This window comes from Phalacrocorax aristotelis, chromosome 3, assembly GCF_949628215.1.
Source record: "Phalacrocorax aristotelis chromosome 3, bGulAri2.1, whole genome shotgun sequence".
Classification (NCBI taxonomy): domain Eukaryota; kingdom Metazoa; phylum Chordata; class Aves; order Suliformes; family Phalacrocoracidae; genus Phalacrocorax; species Phalacrocorax aristotelis.
Window position 1 is genome coordinate 111157731 of NC_134278.1, and position 24870 is coordinate 111182600.

At 39.1% G+C, this 24870-nt stretch overlaps 1 protein-coding gene across 1 annotated transcript in view; it reads left to right on the forward strand.

Moving 5' to 3' along the window:
• Positions 1-24870, forward strand: part of PRKCE (protein kinase C epsilon) — a 298381-nt gene that overhangs the window by 262057 nt on the left and 11454 nt on the right. Inside the window, exons 12-14 of the mRNA XM_075089082.1 lie at positions 6428-6566; positions 8952-9140; positions 14153-14299. Coding sequence (XP_074945183.1) covers positions 6428-6566; positions 8952-9140; positions 14153-14299 — 475 coding nt within the window. The remainder of the gene's footprint in view (positions 1-6427; positions 6567-8951; positions 9141-14152; positions 14300-24870) is intronic.

Here is a 24870-nt window from a genome sequence, read left to right on the forward strand (position 1 = left end):
CTCCCAGCTTCTTGTGCACCTGGCAGAGCATGGGGAGCTGAAATGTCCTTGCCTAGTGTAAGCATTACTTAGCAACAACTAAAACTTCAGTGGGTGATCAACATTGTTTTCATCCTAAATCCAAAAACACAGCACTATATCAGCTACTAGGAAGAAAATTAACTCTATCCCAGCCGAAACCAGGACACTCGTTGAAATGGCTAATTGAAGTAATGAGCATATTGCCTTCAGTTATGAATTTCAGTAACTCTAATGACTAAAGAATGGTTCTGATGGTTTTCCATGTTGTTTGGGGAAGTTTCCCTTTTACCTTCTGTGGTTTCTTCTGTGAAAAGCTTGTCTATTTAAAGCCTGCAGATAGGATGTGTTTTTGCTTTGCAGGGGAACAACAGCAATGATTTCAAATACACTATTGAAAGGGTTCGTTGCAGTTGAAAATCACCAGAAAAAAAATGGTGGTTAAATAGCTACATGGTTTAAACTTGTGTTGCTTTCAGATCTTTCCTCTTTGAAGTTCTACAGATGTTTAGTAAGGTACAGTCCTTCACTGAACTTTCACCCTATATTCTTGCTTCTGATGTTGTTATTAATAGATAATAATTATTGTGCTTCATTCTGACCTCCACTGTGAAATGTATATGTTTTCTAGTTTTGTTGCTCATTCAACAGTTAGAGTAGAAGCAGATGCTGTGGAGATTTTTTTTTTTTTTGTAAAGTGATTGCTTAAACCCGCTTGTGATCATGTTTCTCAGCTACTTGATCTTGTTCTTCAAATATGGATTTATTTAGTCACTAATGTTTACTGTGTTCAAAGGCTACTGTTAGTAATGTTTGGCAGACTTTCTGATTTTACTGGTAAAAACCCATCTTGATTGTTTAATTGCCTTACTTTCAACAATAAAATTATCTGTTATCTAAATGACACATGTGACACATGGGGCCATGCACACAAGGCAGTTATCTCACTGGCTGCTGTTGGGAGTCCGTCTTTTAAGAGGAAGCCAGGGCAGTCAGTGTCTCATGGCACTGGTGTGGGGAGGAAGGAATGAGCATGATGGAAGCTTTCTCGCAGGTTACCTGCAGTCTGGCTCCTCTTCTGTTCCGACTTGCACAAGCCTTACTGTTAAAATCCTGATTCTTTCTTGAGATCCTGCCAATCATTCCAGCTTCTGAGGTGATTGCGATGCTGGCAGGTATCCAGATATAGAAACCAAGGTTTGGATTTCTGTTTAATGCTTTCTGAGAGAGAAAAAAAAATATTTTAAAAAAATATGCAATTGACTGCTCAAGTCAGCTGAACTGACTGTACAAAGTATCTTGGCAAACAAACAAAGGAGAGAAATAGCTTAATGTAGCATTACTGCATTCAAGCAATCTGGGCATTTTCCTGGCTTAACTGGTTAGGTTGTTTGCAGTTGCATGTAATTACTCAGGTTGTAGGAACTCATTTTGTCAGACACAGATGACTTTCTTAGTTGCTACAAAGAGAATGCAAAATGAGAAAAAGAAGAATTTAATAGACCTTTGTCATTGAGCTATCTGACACTATTATTTGGTACGCTTTGATTTAGAGGTAGACAACTGGCGCTAATACCAGGATTCAAATAAAAGACAGAATAGGTCAGAACGGATCGTTCTGTACAGACAATGAATTTACATTCCAGAGATTAATAGCTGTTTACTTTACTTTTTGAGATGCAGGAGAGCTGGCTATTCCTTAGAACAGTTCTGTGGAGATATAAGTCTTAAACTAAAACTTTTAAGGGTTGTTTTTTTTTACAGTGAGACTTATGCTCTGGAAGGAGAAGCTTCCCTGACAACTTTTTTTTCTGTTACTTTTTCATTTGTTTCCTCGCCTCTGACTATTTTAGTTTAGGTATTTTCCTGTGAGGTGCTAAATAGCATGTTACCTATTCTCTTACATTTATTTAGTTAACTAAGATTTCTTTTTCCAAAGTTGCATAATGAGGGGGGTTTGGTGGGGATTTTTGTTTGGGTTTTTTTGTTGTCTTTTTTTTTTAATCTGGCAACTGTAACTTGACAGAATGATTTTGAATGGTTTTCAGTGCAAGCACTTTTATGGACTATGATGATCTTGTGGGCTACCTATGAATTTGGCATTTTGGCAGACTCCCAGCTTACCTTTTAACCTCCCATCTGTACTTTAATGGGAGTCATGCTGCTGTAGTTTTAGCCTCTTGCAAATTTCTTTTGAAACTTTGGTGCACTTTGTATTTATGATAACAAAAACCTACTATTAAATTCCATTATTGCTTGAGTAATTAAGCTGATGCCTTCAGTGACTCCGGTAGGGTTATGAAGAGGCTTATGGGCTTATGAGGGTTCCCAGATGTTTCTCCTCTGTCAAGTAGGATTATGGTTTGGTAAATGGTAAGAAAGTTATACCGACTTGTGCTTTTACAGGTAGGTTAAAATTTCATTGTTGGTCGTTACAAGTACTCAGAATTTAATATTTAGACTCTTCCTGTTTTTCTCTTTGCTCAGTTTGTTCATTCTCTTTCTCCACTGTCAAGTTGATTTTTTATTGCTAATTTCTGTGTCTTATACAAATCTTCAAGAAAATAAAGGTAATGGTGAGTATCCTGTCCTTCTCCAGTATGAGGTGGCTTGCTGTTGGGGTTTTATTACTATTGAAATTTCCCTTAGTTTAGGAGTTTCTTGGATTATCAACCATATCTGCATCCAATTCCATGGCTAGCATATGGGTGGCAGTAAGTAAAACTTAAACAATTGTAGGTCCTAACAATTCCAGTGTGTCACCTGCCTGCACTGGGAAGTCCTGCTTCTGGGATCAGAATTAAGATAACATATAAGAGTCTTCTGATGATCACCTGCCACTCTGAATTAATGTGGATCCAGTTTTCTTAGCAGCCTCTTGAATTTCATCAGTTTCTATCATAATTATTTTTATTACGACCTTCTTCCTAACAGTCTGTTATGATGGTGGCTGGAAGTGGTTCCCAGATTACATCAAATATAATTGTACTTTGATTTCTTTATCTGAACATCTTGACTTTTTGAAATACAACTTTTATTCTTCCTTAGCTTAGGAACATCTGAGATAACACTGCATTTGGAAGGTTAAAATCTACAACTACAAGCTCATTTTCTTCTCCGATCTGCAAGAGCCTTATCTTATTCTTGATCACATTCTACTTGATGATGTTATAGTGTTGTCTTAATGCAGGTCTTTTGTTTGTAACACTTGTAGTTCACTGAAAGAGCGGTTTTGGAAAGGCACATGATTATTGGAGTGGGGAGCTTTGCTTTGTTTACTTGACTTTTTTGGGAAGCACAGAGCTGTTGATATCTTTTGCTGTTGCATGATGATGGACAGTTCTTGCAAGTCACTTTCCAGGGACAGGAAGAGGTGGTTATTTGAGGGGTTAAATGGTTAGATGTAGAGGATTATGTTGTAGCCAGCTGGATCTTGGGTTGTTTAGGAACTCATTAAAAGGGTGACCTTAAGGAATGATAAAATACATAGTCTGCTCCAAGGGGCCTTACATGGGTGACCAGCTGAGGACCTACAAGAGCAGTGTAACTGATCTGGAGATAGTGAAGTCTGGTATAGGGCATATTGGCTGCAATTAACATTTCTACAACCAGTATATACTTCAGTGACATAAACTGTACCTGATAAAGCTAGTTTATGTGAGAGACAGTGGCTTCACTTTTACTGAGTTAAATCTGACTTTGTTTTGCCATGTCAGACTTCTTGTACATGCACAAACCACTTTGTAACATGTGCACAACACAACCGATCTCTACATGTACAGTATGTCATCCAGTGCTTCCAAGATATGTGTGGTTTACTGCACAGATCATAGAATCATTAAGGTTGGAAAAGACCTCTAGGATCATCAAGTCCAACTGTCAACCCAACACTACCATGTCTCCTAAACCATGCCCTGAAGTGCCACGTCTACACATCTTTTAAATACCTCCAGGGGTGGCAGCACTACCACCTCTCTGGGCAGCCTGTTCCAATGTCTGACCACTCTTCCAGTAAAGAAAATCTTCCTAATATCCAATCTAAACCTCCCCGGATGCAGATTGAAGGCTCTTTGTCTTGTTCTATCGCTAGTGACCTGGGAGAAGAGACCAATACCCACCTCACTACAACCTCCTTTCAGGTAGCTGTAGAGCAATAAGGTCTCCCCTCAGCCTCCTCTTCTCCAGACTAAACAACCCCAGTTCCCTCAACCTCTTCTGCCCCTTCTTCCGAAAGTGGTAGACTCTTCTTTTTTTCCTGAGTGTCAGCAGAAGCTCCCTGTTCAGCCAGGCCGGTCGTCTTCCCTGCTGGTTCGTTTTGTGGCACTTGAGGACAGGCTGCTCCCACGCCTGCAAGACTTCCTTCTTGAAGAAAGCCCAGCCTTCCTGGACTCCTTTGCCCTTCAGGACATCCTCCCAAGGGACTCTCCCAACCAGTGCCCTGAACAGGCCGAAGTCTGCCCTCCAGAAGTCCATGGTAGTGATTCTGCTGACCCGTCTTCTTACTTTGCCAAGAATCGAGAACTCAATCATATCATGGTCGCTAAGCCCAACACAGCCTCCGACCACCACATCTCCCACCAGCCCTTCTCTGTGTGTGAACATGAGGTCAAAAGAGGCGCCTCCCCTGGTAGGTTCACTTACCAGCTGTGTGAGGAAGTTATCTTCCATACACTCCAGGAACCTCCTAGACTGTTTCTTCTCTGCTGTGTTGTATTTCCAGCAAACACCTGGTAAATTGAAGTCCCCCACTAGAACAAGGACAACCAATTGTGATACTTCCTCCAGCTGCTTGTAGAACAAATAATTGTATGTATAATGATTATGCAGACCTTGAGTAGTAAGCCCACTGTGTCCCAGAAATACCTGATTTTTATGCTGTCCTGTGTACATGCTTGAGAAATATGTTAGATACACAGGTCAGCATGTTTGAAAATTTTGAACAAGTTTCAAAAGAAAGAAAAAATACAAAATCCACCTACTGAAATTAGGGTGATAGGGAGAAAAGAATATTTCTGGGGAAATCCCAGCGTGCTGGAGCCTTGGACGTGTCCATAAAAACTCTTAACATAATGCAACCTTGGAAGGGTTGTTTAATCATTTAATGTGTGTGAATGCTTCCACCATGTTATGGTTTGTGCCTGTGATTCTAAGGTCTGGGGGCTGATAGGGAGACATTTCTCTGAAAAAAATCGTCAGAGCAAGGTGAACACTCTTCATCCCTCACTCAGGTAGGATTTGTTGGCATAAAGGATTTTTGCAACAAAACTTGTATCTTTTCATGGGCTTTTGGGGTGAAATTTTGGGGTGAAATTTGTTTACAGAGGCTGGCATGGGATTTTATTCCTATATCTGATTTAGAACGTGCCTACACGTGCTTTTTTTCTCGTCAGTTCCACCTGTGGAAATTCCTCTAATCCTTCTAGAAAAAAAGTTCTGATCAGAAAGTGTACACACAGTGTCACCTAAGGACATGTGCTTCTCACCTCTGTGTGCATTCATACATACAATGCCTTCATTTATTACTGTGTATTTTTAATCCACGGCGGAGGTACTTAAAGCCTAGACAGAAGTAGAAAAATAAAATGCAGTAAAAGTGGGGGGGTTGCTTTGTTTTATGTTTTATTATTTATACATGATAAAATGTTTTTAATTGTGGGGCTTTATTTCATGCAAGTGAGGGTTCTTTTATGCATTGAGTTTCTGGATTCTTTTCTAGTTTAGTCTAAGGCAAGTGGCAGGTAAGTTAAATGGTACCTAGCATCCATTGTGTTGGAACATGTGATAACCATCAATGGTATATTTAGAAAATGTGCAGAGGGCAAGACAGGAAAGGTGGATATCCCTTTCTCAACCTGTTTTTGACCTCACCCAATTTAATAGCTGAAGAATTGTGTAATTTTGACACAAAGGCATTTGTACAACAAGTGATCAGAAACAGCTGCTAAGATGTGTTGTTCAACAATTAAACTGTTTCAAAGTACCTATTAATTCAACTCATAGAGTATGGGTAAACTGGTACTCCTTACTTTGTGCTAATGGAAAAATGGTGAATGGCTTCATTAGACATTGTTGACCTATTTCACACAGACAGAATGTTAGATTTGTAGCAAAGACAACTGAGATCTTTTTCCAAACGTTTCTGGTTCTGTCGTGAATACAGCTGTCCTTTCATGCAGCTAAAGAGAGAGTAAAGGCCTGGTCTTCCAAAATGCCTGTCATTGCCTGCTTCCTTATTGCCTTCAACCAGGTCTGTTTAGTGACTGCTACCAACTTTTCATGCACATATGTGAAGGGCAGCTTCTCTGTGGTGTTTGTGAAACCACCTATTGGTCACGTTCCGTAGCTTATGATGAAAACCAAGAGCACATGATCAAAATTTGAGGTTTAATTTTGGGCCTTTTTATTTCAGGGACCTGAAACTGGACAATATTCTTCTGGATGCAGAAGGCCACTGTAAGCTGGCTGACTTTGGGATGTGCAAAGAAGGGATTCTGAATGGAGTGACCACCACAACCTTTTGTGGCACACCCGACTATATAGCTCCAGAGGTATTTTTTTAAACTGCACTAAAAATACAGATACTATCATTCATCAAGCTGTTACATGTATAATTTCAAACACTTTTTACATGTAGGTGAAAAGAGTAGAAGATGCAGACTAGACTGTGCCACAGTTTTTCCTTGGTAATCTTGCAGAAATTGGCTACTCTACTACTCACAAGTGGTATTCCATGTTGATAGGAGTGGCAAAGCATGGTTTTTCTGTTATTTGTTCCCTGGACTTAACCATATTCTTCTCCATACGCTCATTTCTGACTCAGCATCATTGTCAAGGCACTTACTAGCCTTTACGGTGCTAGATGCAGCTATCTGCTGCCAGCATTGGTCTTTAGTAATTACAAAAATGTTTTCAATTTTTCATGAGACTTAGAAGGGGATGTTCATATGGAAGGGACCGTACATTTGGTGTCATTTTGTCTAAGGCCTTTGTGAAAATATAATTTTTTTCCTTTCTTTAAAGTATCTGTGAGTGAAAGGTAGTATATTTGTGGTACTCATCATATGGATGAACAGAAGTTATAGACTTGCGTAGAAAAGTAGGAACTTGTATGGATGCAGCATATCAGTTGGGAGCATCCAAAGTAATTTCAAGGTATTCACTGGATAAAAGAAATGACTGAGAATCGTGGCCATTTTACATATCCTAAATTTTAATATTATGAGATGCATTTCCAGGAATCAATATTTTACAGTTAGTCTGCTAGGCAGACTTTGCTCAGTTTAGTAAGTAACCTGTGCATCCATCTTCCTGCTGAATATTCAGTGTGCTGATTAAATGTAAAAGTTCCATTGGTTTGTCTTTCATCAACCATAAATTTGCAGCAGGGAAAAGCGTGAGTTTATTATTTGCTAGAGACAATAAATTAGAAGCCCATATTGGTAGTGTTCATGGCTGACAAGCTTTGGTAGCACAACTGATAAGGTGTGAATCATCTTGAAACTATCATAATATAAATGTGTGTGAATATGGAGCTTGAAAAGTATTCTGGCGTTAAAAGAAAATTAATGCCAGTGTGATGGTTTTGGTTTTGTATTAATTCTTTTCTGATTCAGTATACTAATTGAGTCCTTTGGTAAATGCTTTGAAAATTGTGACTGAAAACAAAGCAATAATAAGATCTCAAGAAGTTTTACATGAAATTCTGGTCTCACTGAAGTCAGTAACTCAGGCTTCTGTTTTGTCATCTTAATTGCAGAAGTTTATCTCCTGCTTCTATTTCTCTTGCATCGTCGTGGTTTTGTTTCAATTTCCTTTTCTTTAGCAGTATCTGAGTTCCAAAGAATGCCCAGAACACTTGAAAAGTACACTTTTGACGAGTATAATTTTCTGTAGGTAATATCTATAAAATGTAATATCCATTCAACTAAGAATCCAGTTGGGATTCAGACCTCTGTATCCAGATGTTAAACTCATTTCTGTTTTTATATTAAGACTGAATTTGGTTTTATATTGGTCCTGATTCCCAAATACAGCACTAAGGTCACACGGTTCACCACAAGGCTTCTGACTGTAACACTAGTGTCGTTTAAGGAGGTGGTGGAGTTGTTGCCATTCCAACTCATTTAAAGGCAGTCAGCTTCACCTTAAACAGTCACCCACTCTACTTTCCCCCATCCACTGGCATACTGAACCATTACAGCCAAACTACAAGCTGCTTTTCAGTGGAGAGGAGCCAAGAATTAAACTCGTTCCTTGTACAACACTAGTTCTGTAACACCAAATACAATACAATAAAACTCCATCACCCTAACCTACTACTCCCCACTGAAGGTATTTGCTACAAGGTTGGACTTGTGCCACATGAAAAGTTGTAGCCAGTTTTTCTGAAAGCAGAAGGCAATGAAAGTGAGTCCTACAGCTATGTATTGTACAGTGTTTTAATGCTGTAAAAAGAACTTGGAACAAAAATGCTTTTGATTTCCTTCAGCCCTACCTAAAGGACTAGAATAAATCTCTCAGATGACTGCAGTTATTACAAGATGGTTCGGTTTGTTTTGTTCAAGATAGAGACATGGAAATGTTTCACATTTTCCACCAATCTATTTTGTATATGAGATCTTTTTTCCCCTATAGCATGACCTGCTTTAAACATTTCGGAGGGATATACAGCTCTTTTGCTCACGAGGATAGTCTTTTACTCATGGGACTGATAAACTCAGTACTTCTGAGAACAACTATCCGTTGACACTTAGCTGTGTTAGTGTGCATTGCATGGGTAAGAAACCATGCCTGCTGTTACTGAAATCAGTGTGGGATTTAGTCCTACTCAGGCACTGGGGGAAAGAAGGGGTGTATCATGTTGAAACAGCAAATGTGCAGTCAAGAGTGTTGTCTAACTTGTCTATTCAATCCAATCTCTTTTTCTATACTAGATCCTCCAGGAGTTAGAATATGGCCCGTCAGTAGACTGGTGGGCTCTGGGTGTTCTCATGTACGAAATGATGGCTGGGCAACCCCCCTTTGAAGCTGACAATGAAGATGATCTCTTTGAATCCATCCTTCACGATGATGTCTTGTATCCAGTCTGGCTCAGTAAAGAAGCCGTCAGCATTTTAAAAGCAGTGAGTCTTCCATTACTTGATTTCCTCCTCCTCTTCATGGGTTTGTTTGGGATTGGGTTTTGGTTCCCCGCTCACCCCCCCCCCGATTAAAATTGAATTTGCTGAAAGTTGTTGAGAGCAGTCACCGCTGGGAGTTCAAGCACAGTTCAGAGTGCCACTGTTAGGATAATAGGGCCTGGGATAAATTACACCGCTTGTGGGAAAGGAACAGAATGTTTGTATTCCACGCAGTTGTACACTGTATAAATCTGTGTACTGCAGATTCATGTTTCAGGGAAAACCCAACCAACTAGAACTGTGCTATCACTTTGACACTTTATATGCTGCGTGTTCACTAGAGTGGGGGAAGCTCTAATTAAAGAAACAATGTTTTTATTTAACCCACTTGTAAAATCTCCTGTCCCTCTGCCTTTCTTCCGCTATCATCAAGATGGGTTGAAAGCCTTTTATTTACAACTGCATGTTCTATTACATAACACTTTGATGTTATGTTCACATAACACTTTGATAAGCAGTCTTACTCTAGTGTAATTGTTTCTGCCCTGGTTGGTGTTTTTCAATATGAGTAGTGACATGTGTCACCAAATGCCACAATTCATTTAATCAGTCAGAATGTGCTACTGGGCAGCTTCAGTTTTTAGACTACCTTTCTAAAGTCAGGTTTACTTCATTATCACGCGCTGACAAAAGTTCTTTCTTCTGTGCTAGTATTATCCTAAAATAAAAAGCAAAACAAACGAGAAGCAGTATGCCAGTCCCCATAGTTTGAAAATCTGAGGAGGATTTCTGGCTTAAAAAAATAACTTGGTTTTTATTCCAGTTTTCTACCTTCTTTGAAAGTGGAAAATTTCTACCTTTCCCTTTCTATTTTTCTTTAAGCACCTGGAGTAAGGGAGACTTTCAGTTAAGAAGGCATCTGGTAGCATAAAGTTCTGCAGAGGTCTTCATACAGGGTTACATTTTGAAATTTATATAAAACTTGAGCAAATTCTGATTTTAACACCAGTGGGCAGGTAACACATTCTGCAGAAATGCTCATCTTGATCTTTTAATAAAAATATCTTCAGGCTCATTCTAGCTGAGTGAGATAGGTGCTCTAGCAGATGATTCAAAGCAGAAATTGAAGTTAACCTCTCTGAATTGTTTGCTGGAGTATCTCTTTGCTCCATTCACTGTAGTGAGAACATGGAGGAATTATTAAAGCTGAATTTTCTACATATTCTTCCTTCCCCCCCCGATACCTCTCTGATGACTTTTTATTAGCTGACGTGATACTTTCATGTGACCATTTTTGTTGCCAGACCCTTCAGTTATTCTCAGTTCAGCAACTAAAATGTATGGACATGAGCTGCAGAATTCAGGCTCATATCTAGCATTCAGGGGTTATTTTGGCATACTGTAGAGAAAACATTATCAACATTCATATCTGCATCTGAATTTCACTAAAGTCCAGGAGATTTTCTGTAGTGTTTTGGTTTCGCAGCCTGTAAGATCTGTTCCCTTGCCATCCACAGGCTCCTTCAGTGAATCTCTGACCCTTCTGTTGTTCTGAATTGTAGAAATGTTTGTCGGAGGGGAAAAGTTAACCGATAACTCTTGGTGAAGTGTGTAGTACGAGAGCCATTGTAACTATTAGGAGAAGGTGTTTGTTTTAGAGAGAAATGGGGTAAACAGATTTGCCAGTCAGAGCCTTACTGTTATCTCATTTGTGGTGCAAGTAGTGAGATGTCTAACTTAATGATATATATGTCATTCATTAACCACACACAAATGCAGACGCAGAATTGGGCTGCAGGTGTAAACTGTATATTTTTGTGAATGTAAATGCAAGTGTGTTAAACCCTCTAATTCCTCTTAAAGCTGACTTTGCTATAAATTTTCATGAGTCTCTTTTCCTGGGTCAACATTTTGATAAGTAGTCATGGTGTTTTGTATTTTGCTGTAGTTGTAGCATTTTTTTTTTACATCTTTCTGTCTAAAGTTAATCCTTAATGCCATTACAAACCTTAAAAAGAGAGTTGCATCGATTAAATAGATCGGTACTATTATAATAAGATTATTCTTCACTGGGCAAGATGTCTTCACTGGCATAAATTGATAGAATTTAATGGAACTGTGCCACTTCCTTATATTTAGCAACCTGCTGCCTATGCAGCTATGGTGTGAAACATGTTTAAAACTTGTGTTCTTCATCTGATCCGTCTCCACATTCTGTTAAATGAAGAACAGGAAAAACAGAGGAAAGAAAGAGGTGTCTATGTATTTTACTGCTGAATGGTAGCAAGGGAGTAACTTTGGAACACTTTGTTTCCTCACATTGTGCTTTGAAACATGGGTTTTATTCTTTAGCAACTGTATTTTTACACTCCTCCAAACAGCATGTAAGGAAAGTTTAATAAGAAGACGTTCTCATGTGTTAAGTAACAATGTTTTCTTATTTTCTGAAGAAACAGTTTTCCTGTTATTTCCAACAAAACACTGAGGAGGATAATTTTACAGCTCAGTATTACCAGGCAGCATGTTGCTTATCCCATGAAATCCCACAGATCTTATTAGTCCTGTTTCTGTGAATTGACAGGAATTGCTATTTAAAATTCTTTCCTGTCTGGTAAGGAAAACAATTCTGCATTGAAATTAGCTCTGTGCTTCTTTGCAAGCAATGGAGAGAGGTTGTGTCTCCAGTGTGTATTCCCTGTGTATCGAGATGACAGAGATCTCTGGGTACAGAAACAGCACTCTATTTTTAAGATGTGGCATTTATTTCAAGAAGCAAAATTTTGGGAGCCTGACAATCCTTGATTCGGGCCCCAAGTCGCGTGGCTATCTCAGCAACCTTTTGTCCTGTTGTCATTTAAGTCAGTAGGAACTCTCATCTTAAAAGACTTGTCATTTTGTAAAAGGAGGTTCCTGCCTTAATAAGGGAAAATAAAGAGGCAACACTTAACAGCTACAGCTGTCAGCTCCATTGGCAACCATCTCATCAGCACAGTACAGTTAACAGCTGTCTCTGCCCTGACAGTTCCATCGTTGTTGATGCTGGTGATACACAAAGAATAAATGTCAGCTTGTGCTTCAGAAATAGAAGGTGAAAAATCAATATTTACTGCAGGGGATGAAACTTACAGAATTAAATGTCCACTTCAGAAGTTTGAGATTATTTCATCATAATTGCGTGTAATTTTTTTTAAGTATTCATTCTTCAAATTTGTTCTCCCTTATCATCCATTTCCAAGTTTCATGAACTTTATGAAGTACAGTACTAAACTGTAGTACCTAGTCATATTTTCATGTCCTGGGCATCTTAAAAATGACATGTTCTGTTGTTTTTCCCTGCCTCTGGATTAAAACAAAGATAGAGCTTGGCAGACACTAGGATCAGATTTTACTTCTTTGATATCTGGATTATAAGGTACAAAAAGCATATCCTGTAGTTTCCGTGTTCTGTGGCTGCAAAATATGTGGCTGCTGGTTCCTGGCCTGCTTGTTCCAGTCCTGAAGGTGAAATAAAGCAGAGGAATGTAGGAATGCGTTTTGTGGTTTTCCAAGAGAGCTCACCAAAGCACAGTAATCCTTTCAAAACCTTTGTTTCTCATGCCCATAGAAAATATGGCCTGTAGTTTAGATACGACTTATCCACTTGCAAAAGAACTTGCAGAGTAATTGAACGCAAGACCAAAGAGAAGGATCGTCTTCAGAGCGGCGCTTATATGTCAGAAACCACAGAGAGAATTGCCTCGCTGATCTATGTTATATCTTTAAAATGATAGCAATGGTATTCTCCTGTGGACGGTTGATCTAGCTATCTAAAATGATCTTAAGGGCTTTAGCAGCTACTTATCTAATAACTGGAGTTCTAAAGGAAGGGTATGCATTATAGTTATTTATTTTTTTCTAAGTTGTTTTTTTTTCTACAGATGTATAGTATAATATGGTACCTAGGTTAAAAAGGCACTGAACAATTGTTATATTTTGCTTCATTTGTGCACTATTTTTTATATTTTAAAAATGTTATAATGGCTGAATATGAAGTTATAGCAACGCTTGGGAATTGCAAGAATTCTGTGTCCACATGCATTAGGAAATAAGTAGAACAATCGCTAATAAAAGAAGGAAGAAATGACAGACTAAATCAGGAAACATAATATCAGCTGCCATCATTTGACATCAATGTCTTACACTGGTTATACAGCTTTTTGCTGGAACAAATAGTAAGAGTTTAAAAGTGAGATGTTTAGAAATTACCACCCCGGCGGAGAACAGTTAGTTCCAGTTGCTGCCACTAACAGTGTACTAAAGATGAAAGGGAAGGTGCAAGTTATGTTATGGAGATTCTTAAGGGAAACTTTCTGCTGGTACTGATCACTCCATGTCTTTCCTGAAATGTATGGACAGAACACTTACAACTCACATAGCCGCAGGCGGTGTTCTTATTTGTATTAGAATAAAATCCTAGAAATTAGTAAGGAGGTTATGGCTCTTCATGTGTCTGCTTGAATGGGAGAGTATGACTATGCAGCCTATGTACTCAAAGAAAATAAACAACAGTAAGCATAATATGTAGCCCCTATCCCCCAAATTAGTAGTTAAGATAGAGCAAATAAGAGACAGTAAGAGCTATCCTGACCATCTGTTTGGAAGTGCCTCTGGAGGGTTTAATATTTTCTTTCTTTCCTTTAGTATTTTTGGCCAAAGCTGGAACTAGAAATGTTGAAAGAGAATCTGAGCCTGTAGCACTGCCAGCCAGATGAAATTAAAAGGTCTCGGCAATCAGTTGAAAGAGCTTCCTGCAGGAAACTTACTCTTTGGAGTCTCTGAATCTTCTAGTTTGGCTGGAACCTCTGAAATTCGGAAGGGCATCCTTGTCACTCTTAGAAAAAAAAAAACTTCTAAAAGGGGACAGTCTCTAAAAACTAGGCGCTAGAAATTGGAATGCGTAATTGAACTGCAAATGGTTTCCAGCCATTGCCATTCATGTTTTAACTTTTTCCTTCTCTCCCTCCCCCACCCTGTAGTTCATGACAAAAAACCCCAATAAGCGGCTTGGCTGTGTGGCGTCACAAAACGGGGAAGACGCAATTAAGCAGCATCCATTTTTCAAGGAAATTGACTGGGTTCTTCTAGAACAAAGGAAAATCAAGCCACCCTTCAAACCTCGGATTGTAAGTAGCAGTTTGCATAACATTCAGAAGAAACTTGGTTTGAAAATTCTAGTTGTTGGCTTTTCTCAGACATGAGATTACATGATACAACATTTGGGGGTTGAAACAGTAACATAAAAACCACACTGAAAAGATTGCCTTGTCATTGTTTCTGTGAAGGTAAGTGTCAGGAATAGATTTAATGCACAGGAGGATGTTCATGTTCAGTCACATAAACCATGAGAGGGTTTGAGGCCCTGTTTTAATTATTTTTCTGTGTTCCTAAAGAAACCTTGATCAGAAGAGGTTATGTCAGTTGGGTATATACTGTCTGCATTTCCTGTGTGAACTCCACTACAGTCCTGAATTGCCAATGGCTACTGGATTTTGTGGCGAAAGACAGAGGAAAGGATTTCTGATTAATAATATTTTAACTGAGGATACTTGAAAAAAACAGCTTCCTGGGGGAAAGAAATATATATAATAATTAAATAAGTTGATGTAGTTACATTTTCCTAGGTAATAATCAAGTATTTCTATTTTAAAGTAACAAAAACGTAGCAGCCCCACATGCAGAAACTACAAAAGCCAAGCAAAAATACTTTACTTATTCTTGTCTTCCTCTGGATGAAAATACATGTCAGCTTTTCAGCTGAGAATGTGTGCAGTGAATTTTGTGCTTGAATGGTACAAGAGAATAATGTTATGATAAATCCTTTGAGATTGATTTGCATCTTTTGACTTTGCACATTCCTAGTTACAGTGTTTGATTTGCCTGTAAATATGATCAAGGTACTTGTTTGTTTCTTTCTTTAGATAGTTTACAAAGGTATTAAAAAAAATAAAAAGGCAAAACTTTGGGTTTAACACTGAATCCTAACTTAAATTTAGAGGTGGAAAAGTCCCCTCTGTCATTGCAGAATTGCTGTCTGTTGCGTTTAATGTAGTGAGATGCATTTCCCCAAGCTGCTTGTGTAGGTGGTGAAAGTGGGGCTGCCGGTACAGAACAGGAGCCTGAGGTAGCTCCTCTGAGTCCACTCTTGGAGAAGTCTCTCTCTGTAACTATGCAGAAAGAGCCCAAGGGGATTGACAGCTGTTACGTGAAAGTTAGCCCTCATGAATGTCTTTCTAGGAGCAATAGCAAGATATAATGTTACTGTATAGGAAAGTTTTTCTTAATATGTTTCTTGGAGTATGGAAACCTCGTAATGCGGTAGCTACAGGCAGAGGGATGCCTGAGCCAGCCCCTCTCCTGGAAAGCGTCCAGCCAACTGGGCGCCCTTACCCTGCTGCCCAGCTCTGCTCTGGAGGTGTGGCCAGGTTGCATCTAGTGCCTGAGCTGACTTACAAATGTCTGTACTGAAGCAGGAAGTATAAACCCCAAATTAACCCTATTAGTATTTATTTGAAGCCTAACTAATAATGTAACTAACTGCTTTCCAGTCAGGTTCTGCAGCCCTCGCATAGTTACAGGCAGCCTTAGTCAGTGTTCAGCTGAGCTCTGTGTGTGTGTAGCTCTTTTCCTCTTTTTACAAGAGATGGCCTTTCATCTCACAGTAATTTTTTTTTGTTTTGCTCAGTATTCATCAATGTTTTGGTAATACAGTTATCAAATCAGGATGCACAATTCCAAAATAATTTTCACTTTATGCCTGCATCCAGTAACTCCCAGATTCCTCACATCTAGTCTGTTTATTGGCTATTTTGCTTTCATGATCAAGATGCACAGTCCCTTTAACAATAGGTATTTTTACAAGACCTTTATTATTTTTCTAAGTATTCCTGCTGTGGTGGTCCTTAAAAGTCAGAAGGGATTTAGTATGTCAGACATTTTTATTCATTGCTGATATAAATACCTTCTGCCTTCTCAGTGCAGCTTCTTTCTCTTTCTGGTAATTATTTCACTGCTGGTACATTGTAAAGCAATTTCTATTTCATTTGTTCCTATTGTTTTATTCCTTTTCTGCTTCCTTTAATGGTATTTTAGTTGGATGTTTCAGTTTTAGTGATTTCAGATTACTTCAGAGTAGTCCTTTGTATAATTTTCAAGGCAGTGCTTGCTCTTTAATAATTGTCACGGTGATTTTATACATCTTTATTTACACCTTTTCTCATTCTTCTTCAGGCTGCTTCTATAATGTTGGATTTTCATACTACTTCTTTCCATATTGTATATGCCAACTTTGTTCTATCAAATTTGATTCCTGCAGTCAAGTAGTTCTGTATGCTTGTTTTTTTCTGAACTCTTTTTTTTTAATGGGGTGAATTCAGATAATATGTAGTCTATGTTACAGGCATCTGTATTATTTTCTCAGTCTGCTATCTATAAGATATCTTCCCCAGTGACGTGGTCCTATCAGCTTTTACTGATAACCCTTCTACACTTAGAAAGGGTATACGTTTTATGTTTACACTATGTTTATGATCCATCAGCTGTTTTGTACCAGCTGTATGAATTTTGCAATTGTTTGAATTTTGTGGTTGTGTAGAAATCCTTGAGCAAGATCATACTGAAATATTTACTTGTCCTCTTAAAACTGAACGATTTAGTTGGAAAGTAAAGTGTGATATATATCTAGGCTGGAGAGAAAGATCACACAAATAAAATCTAATTATTAATTATGCAACTTCAGAAATGGTAAAGGAATCTAGGGCAGCAAGTTTCAAATGCCGAAAAGGTGATTTTGGATGTTTGCCAAGCTAGAAGAGATTGCACTGACTTTGAAAAATACAGGAAAGAGGGAAGAAGGTGAACACTAATGAAATAAAGTCTACTTTAAAACCTAGATAGAGAGTCCCTCTCTAAATTCAGTTGTGGGCATAGCATTGAGATTCATTGATTCAGATTAACAAGCCTAACTGTTCCATAGCTATGGAGTAACTGAGGATAAAACATAACTAATGTCTGTGTTTGGAATGTTTTATGTTTTTTCACACATTTCAGTATTGATAAAGGGCTGTTGATTATTTAAAAGTGACTTGTAATGGTAAAAGGGGATTAAAAAATATCTTTTAATCGTATGTTTGGGAGAGCCTAGATCTGTGAAAATAGCTATAAGAGAGGCCAGATTATTAGTCAGAAAATAGACATTCTTGCATGTGATATGTGAGTGTACATATGTGTAGGGAAAGAAGCATAAAACGCCTATATATTCATTTGTGCATTCAAATTTAGTTTTGCATGCACATATAAAATTTGGCTCATGCAAGAATGCATATATTTACACAGGTATTCATCTATTTTCTGACCAACCATTAAGATGACTAAGGGGGGAAATTTTATAATTACTGTATCATACACACTTTCAGGAAAAAAAAAAAACAAAACAAAACATAGGGTGTATTCAAATGAGCTCTGGGCAATATGAAATGCTGACACTAAACAAGTAAAGCCATTAGGGAAAATGGTCAAACACTGAGGTCCCATCAGACTATGGAATAATCTGCCAAGGGAGGTCACGGAGGTGCTACTGTGGAAACAAATGTTGCTTCAGTTCTACCTCACTATTCCGCTGATCCCAAAAACACGTGAGTGTCTTGATTAGCACAGCTGTGTTCCTCTTCTGTTACCTTTTATCCTTTCTCTGCCATAATAGATTTTCTGAGGAGCTATGTTACATGGTACTGTAAGGCCTGTGCTTCTCCACAGTTCAGGTATGCCACCCTTAAGTCTGAATTTTTCAGCTGGACTTGGAAGAAACACCACATGGCTATTAGCCAGACTTTTGAGGGTTTTTTTAAATCTCGTTCATGCTGTGAATGTATGAAAACCTATTTCTTATTATACCGGAAATATGCCATTAATATCTTTCTAGTTTGTACATGATTTGATTATTCTAATGATGATGATTCTAATGATGATTTGGAAGCTGAAATTTCTTTCCTAACTGTTTTCAGCTTTGGAATGAAAATTACCAAAGTCCAAAAGGTCCTTGAAAAACTGACTGTGTTTTCTGAAGGCTTGCAAGAGTGCCCTGGGCAGAGCGCTCATACAATGGCTGAGGTTTAGATTGCTAAGAAGTGACAGGAGTGCCACACCAGGTTGTGCTAGGTAGAGGCAATGGAAGAAGATTTGGTGGCCCTGAAACCTGCTCTGAAGGATCTTTGGCTGCTCCTCCAGCTTAATGACTTGTAATAAAGAATACAAAGGGGTTAAAATGCACTGTAGCCCAGTCCTATGATGCATATTATCTACCAGTCCTTCCTTTTGTAAATCCAGCATTGTGAGGCTGTTCAGTGGTAAAATTAATTTTTTACATATATATACTATGGTTTACTATACTAAGCAATTCTCCCATGTAGAGCTATTATAAATGTTAAGCTATTACAGAAAAAGTAATAGCTCTGGGGCATGTACATTAGAAATCAAGCAAACTTTTGAACCGCAATGAAGGAGATATTTGTTACATCTAAGCTGCAGTGACCTTGACAGTGTCTCTTGAAGATAATTTCCTCTGTTCTTAAAACCTCATTCTTAGAGTTTCACAGACTGTCTTGAAATTTTCTGAATAATGTTATCTTCCCTGCTGACTTTAATGCAGACATGAATATGTAATTGCATATGCAAGAAATAAGTACAGTTTTAGTGCAGACAGATATCTTGCAGGCAGATATCTTTTCTCCAGAGCAACTGTTTTGAGATAGAAATCCCTTTGAGGCATTTTATTCCTATGTTGAGATATTTTGTGTCATGCATTCTTCCTGGAATTTTATTCCATTTGGAGAATGAAATTTCCCTAATGAGTAGCCATAACACCAGGCTATGGTTTGCAACATAATTTATTACCCAAGAACCACAGAGGCCTTGATATAGTATTCAATGATGCTCTGCTCTCCATCTTTCTTTGTTTCCATGGTTATGCTCCTGCCTTGGTTGAATTGGTTATTTCCATTTTCAGAGCGCATTTGTCATAATACAGATGAAAACCAGGGTGTAGTAGGTTAATTTCTTACCAAAGTAATTGATATGGTGGTAAGCATGGTAGATCTTGCTTAGTGACATGGTGGGATGATTGTGTCTATCCCATAATAAGATATGCATTAAAAACAGTTATTGAAACATTTTGTCGCTTCACCTTGAATGTGTATTGTTAAAATTTATATTGTCCCAAGTTGTTATTTACTGGCAAAGCTTATATTTGAAACAGTGAAGCAAAGGTATATTTTGTCATATTTTCCTTTTTCCTCAATCTTCTCCATATCTTATTAGATTCCCTGCAAGAAATTCTTTGTGCCATTTCTGAGAGCACAACTGGCCAGCTGCAGGCTTTCCAGACTGCGCTTGTGGCCTGCTGACATGCCACTAACATCAGCTAGTGAAGCGCAGAGAGGTGTGCACAAGTGGCATGATATCCCAGTCCCACTTGCCAGGGATGGTCGAACGTCACTGCCTAAAATCTGTTCCTGATGTGGCTGAGGTCAGTGGTAGCCTCATATGAGCATCAATTTCATAGAATTATAGGATGGTTTGGGTTGGAAGGGACCTTTAAAGGTGACCTAGTCCAACTCCCCTACAATGAGCAGCAGAATCTTCAACTAGATCAGGCTGCTCAGAGCCCTGTCCAACCTCACCTTGAATGTTTCCAGGGATGAGGCATCTACTACCTCTATGGGCAACCTGTTTCAGTGTTTCACCACCCTCATTAAAAAAAATTTCTTCCTTATATCTAGTCTAAACCTTCCCTCTTTTAGTTTAAAAGCATTCCCCCTTGTCCTGTTGGTACAGGCCCTGCTAAAAATTTTGTCCCCATCTTTCTTTTAAGTCCCCTTTAAGTATTGAAAGGCTGAAATAAAGTTTCCCTGGAGGCTTTTCTTCTCCAGGCTGAAAAACCCCAACTCTCTCAGCCTTTCCTCATAGGAGAGGTGCTCCAGCTCTTGAAGGGATTTCTTCTTGGTTTTTTGTAGAATTAGACCAGCACAATAAAATTGCTTTTGTATTTCTTACGCTGTTGGTCACAGTGGCTCAGTGTGCTGCGAGGAGCTGTGAGACTGGAGGAGGCTGTTAGGCGCTGTGCAGTGAGGACAGCATCACCACAGGCACACCCCTGTCCTTTCAGGCTGAGTTTTCACTGTTAACCCCTGAAACATGTGCATGCAAAAGACAGCCTTGTCATTTTCATCCACCCTGTTGTAAATGTCAGGGTTGGGAAAATTTGAGACTTTGACTAAGACATCCTCAACATGAAAAAGCTAAGGAACTCTGAGCCAGAGGGTAATACAAAGCCTGGTAAAACAGATGTTTGCCATATGTATTTCTTTTTAGCAATTAAGCCAAAGTTTCATCGCTAATGGCTTTATCAGTGCCTGAGGCAATCCATTCATAGTGTGGCTTTATGGAGATGAAGTTAACAAAATAATCACATTACAATGATTTACTGTGAACATGCAGCTTTCACAGAATAATACATTATTTTCATTTCCTCTATGTATTCATGATTTCTTGGTTTTCCATTTTAAAAGCTCACTTTCTCCAAGAGCATTAGAAACAAAATGGACAAGATATTCTATTGCAGAATTGTATCTTGCAGTATGGAGCAACAGCAGCTGCTACCGGCCTACTTAGGTCATCTAATGTGACTCCTTTCGTTTTGCAGCCTTTTCCTTTCCTTCTGCTATATCATTGAGAATGTTTTCTGAGCATTTGTATGTTCCTTCTTCAGTTCGGTCTTCTCAGGGGTAGAGGGTTGGTCTAGCAGCTAAAACCAGAGACGCAACGATTGCAAGATATAGAAGTTCTTCTACCAGATTTTGTAGAAACTCATGGTGTGGTCCAGGGGTTCATCACCTTACCTTTTCATGCCTCAGCTTCCACTTTGTGGTAGTCTCAGGATGCTTAATGTAAAGTTCTGTGACAGCAAAGATATATGACTGAGAATTGTTAAAAGCAAATGCTCAAGATCAGCCTGGCTTTTAAATTAACTGAATACGTAGCACTCCCCTTGGAAGAGTGTTCTGTGCTATACCAGACCTCAGTGTTAGCAGATTTCATCTTGATTCTCAGTCTCAAATTTCCTACAGTCATTTGCACCTCTCTCTCACCTCCCGTAACTCTAAGATAATCATAAACCGTAATTGATGTCCCTCCCCCCTTAGTTATCACTATCTGAGCCACATTGTCTGTATGCAATTTCCTTGTCAATCTAAATTCCCTTGTTAAGTCTTGACTTAAGGATGCCAGCAATGTGTCCTCTTCCAGTTTTGCGCTGCAGCAAAAGTTTGAAATAAAATCATTCCCAAGTGTGAAATTCCAGTCCTAGCCAATGATTGTGGTTTACAGCTGGAGTCAGTGAACACTGGGAATTGTCCCCCTCCCCTAAACGAGTGAAAAACTGGCAAAATTTTGGCAGCCCTTTGTTGATGACTTATGACAAGCTGGATGCCCACAGTGTTTGGAAACTGGGTAACAAATAGCAAACACAAATCAGCACCTACGGACTGTGCAGCCAGCCTGTTTGCACAGGCAAACAGGCAGAGGCCGCACCTGCCTAATGGGTAGGTGCCTCACTGAACGGCTCCCAAAAATGTGTTCAATTAGAGAGGTGTGTGTTTAAATTGCTGCAGCAACCGTCTGCTTACTGTGAAATACGGCTGGAATCCTTAAAGAGGGACCATGTTTCTGGAGAAAACTTTCAAATATATTAGCCTGAAACATAAGTTTTCTAATCTCAGATTTGTTTTTAATTATGACTGCTAACAGGCAAAGATTTTTTTACGTCTTAACGAGGGATTTTTAACCTGGTGTTGGGAAGTCATGATACTGTTTTGGTGGGGTTTTTTGGCACGCCTCTATTTTTTTATGACAGTGGATTGTATCATCATACATGCAGAATTATGATTTTGCCTTTACACTGTGGGGAAGAAGCCCTGTAAAATGCAGTATCATTCAGTAACACCAAAAGGAACTTAGGAAATTACAGGCCAAGTAAATTTCTTTTTGTATAAATGTTCTCTCTTTTCAAGTTTGCTTCAGTGTGAATGTCCCTCTTTAAGGTAAGGCCTTCAATATGGGGAAAATGCCAAGGTAGGTCCGTTTTTAGGCCTAATAACCTTGAGGTGTCCCTTCAGTTTCATAATATATTTCCATTCAGTCATCAGTGCATGGCAATGAGCATTTAGCAGATGGGCACGCAAGGGGCTATACTGCATGCTTTTGCATGAAGTGTTACTGCTTAGACGAAACACTGGGGAGTGATCTTGAGACCTCAGACTCTCATGTACCATTGTTAAACATTGCACATTACGTATTCCCCACTTGCTGCAGGCATTTCAGGCGTAGGAGAACAGTGGGCTTTCTTCTGAGAATGACACCGTGGTGATTAATACTGGTGTACAAAAAAGGTTTAGAGACAGGGAAGAATCTCTATTTGTCAGAATGGTTAACATATATCCTTTATAAAAAACTAAAGAAAAATGGATGTGGACTTCCAGGACTTAGCCTTTTTATTACAAACAGCCATAACGGCTGAATTCCCACACTCTTTTTTTGCATGCTGCTCCTGCCACAGGGTATCGTGAATTAGAATATTTAATGTCAGCTGGTTCCTAAGAGTTACACTGTTCTGCTACCGGTTCAAGTGTTAGCCAGGTTGTTGCTGATTGAGAAGCATTGGCTATTGACAGGCGATGAAGTTCAAGTCTCAGTTTAGCTTGCAGTAGACAGTTGTGAACAATGGTACCATAACTGCCTGCAACGTAGTTCATACCGATCAGTCCAACATGTGGCTGGGCAGGGCAGTCTGTGACATTTCTGCATCTTCCCTCAATAAAGCAAAAGACCTTGGCTTCCAAAACACTTAAACAGCTTGGAACTTTGTACAACCACTAAATTTGCTCAGAGCGTAAGTATATAGCTTTTGAGGAGCCGATGTGCAGCTTTCATCACAACTTAAGAGAAATCAAGACTAAGCGAGCTGTTATTTTTAAGGGATTTCAGTGTTATTTGTTTGGATGAACAACATTCTGTTTTCCCAGAATTTGCTCGTTCGGTTACTCTTATTTTCTGTTCCTCATTCTCTTCAGCATCAGTTCCTGCAGCAGGTGTTTTTAGCTGTGATTACCACAACACTAGAATTACAGAAGTTTGAAGGATACTTCCCAGCACTGCAGGGTCCCAAATATTTATAAGCTTTTATTATGCTTCTTTTGATTCTGCACTGGGCAGAATCTGATACTGACAGCAATATTTGTTTGGTTTTGTTGAGTCCTGGTCTTATAGCACTAAAATCTTTTCATACTGAATAATTAAGTTTAATATAATCCTCTGTTGAGAGTACATTTTTAAGTGGCATCCACTGGGATGGAGTGATAAGCGTCCAGAGTGTTCCTGCTTTCCTTTTGGGCTTCCTCAGAATAAGACAAATTCTGTTTAACTTTTTGGCTGCTTTAATCTCCAGTGCTGTTTTCATAAAGTAATCTAAACCATTAAGTCAAATCATATTATCATGGTTACGTACAGTATATTCTTAAGTGTGCAAAGAGAAACATTTTATTTTTATATCAATGTAGATACTAAATAATATTCCTGGGTCAGGCCTGTTTCTGATGTCATTAAAAGCTAGTGGCAAAACACCAGGTGATTTAAGAATCAGTGAAATCTGGCTATTTATCAGGCTGTGGAGAGGAATTTATCAGAAAAAAGCAGAGACTCGTCTAAGGCTGTCAGTCCATGACTAGTCCCATTCACAGCTGGAGTCCGGTGAACACAGAGTATAAGAGCAGCTTTGGCTTTGGGTTTTTTCTCTTGCAGAACCTTTTATATTAGCAGTATACCATGATAATGCAAGAATAAAGTTAACAACAGTGGTTTACCAGGACGTTCATCCAAAATGGGCGGCAAAAATTTGTCAATGTACGTGTTCACAACTCTGCATACTAGTGCAAAACTTAATTCCTTTGGTATTTGCACTAATATGCAGATGGTGACCTGAAGCAGCTGGTATCTGGGCACTTATATTCAGTAGCAGGACAGGGAAGGCATCTTGAAATGGTAAGGAATCCTAGCACTTCATTAACTGCTGCTTTCCTCTTGTTATGCTGCTTTGTTGTTACAAAGGATTTTGTTACTGTGGAGGCACAGACCTTCTACTCGTCCTCTCAACAGCATGCTCCAGGAGTCATACACTTAAATTATGCGAGATGAGGGGAACACTCAGTCAAGATATTTATCAAAACTCTTAAGCACAGATCTTGTTCCTTGATTGACAGCACATTGACCATGAGCCAGCAATGTGCCCTTGTGGCCAAGAAGGCCAGTGGTATCCTGGGGTGCATTAAAAGGAGTGTGGCCAGCAGATCGAGAGAGGTTATCCTCCCCCTCTGCTTCGCCCTAGTGAGGCCACATCTGGAGTACTGTGTCCAGTTCTGGGCTCCCCAGTTCAAGAAAGGCAGGGAACTACTGGAGAGAGTCCAGCAGAGAGCTACCAAGATCATAAGGGGATTGAGGCATCTCCCATATGAGCAAAGGCTGAGAGACTTGGGTTTGTTTAGCCTGGAGAAGAGAAGACTGAGGGGGGATCTCATCAATACCTATAAATATCTAAAGGGCGGGTGTCAGGATGATGGGACTGGACTGTTTTCAGTAGTGCCCAATGACA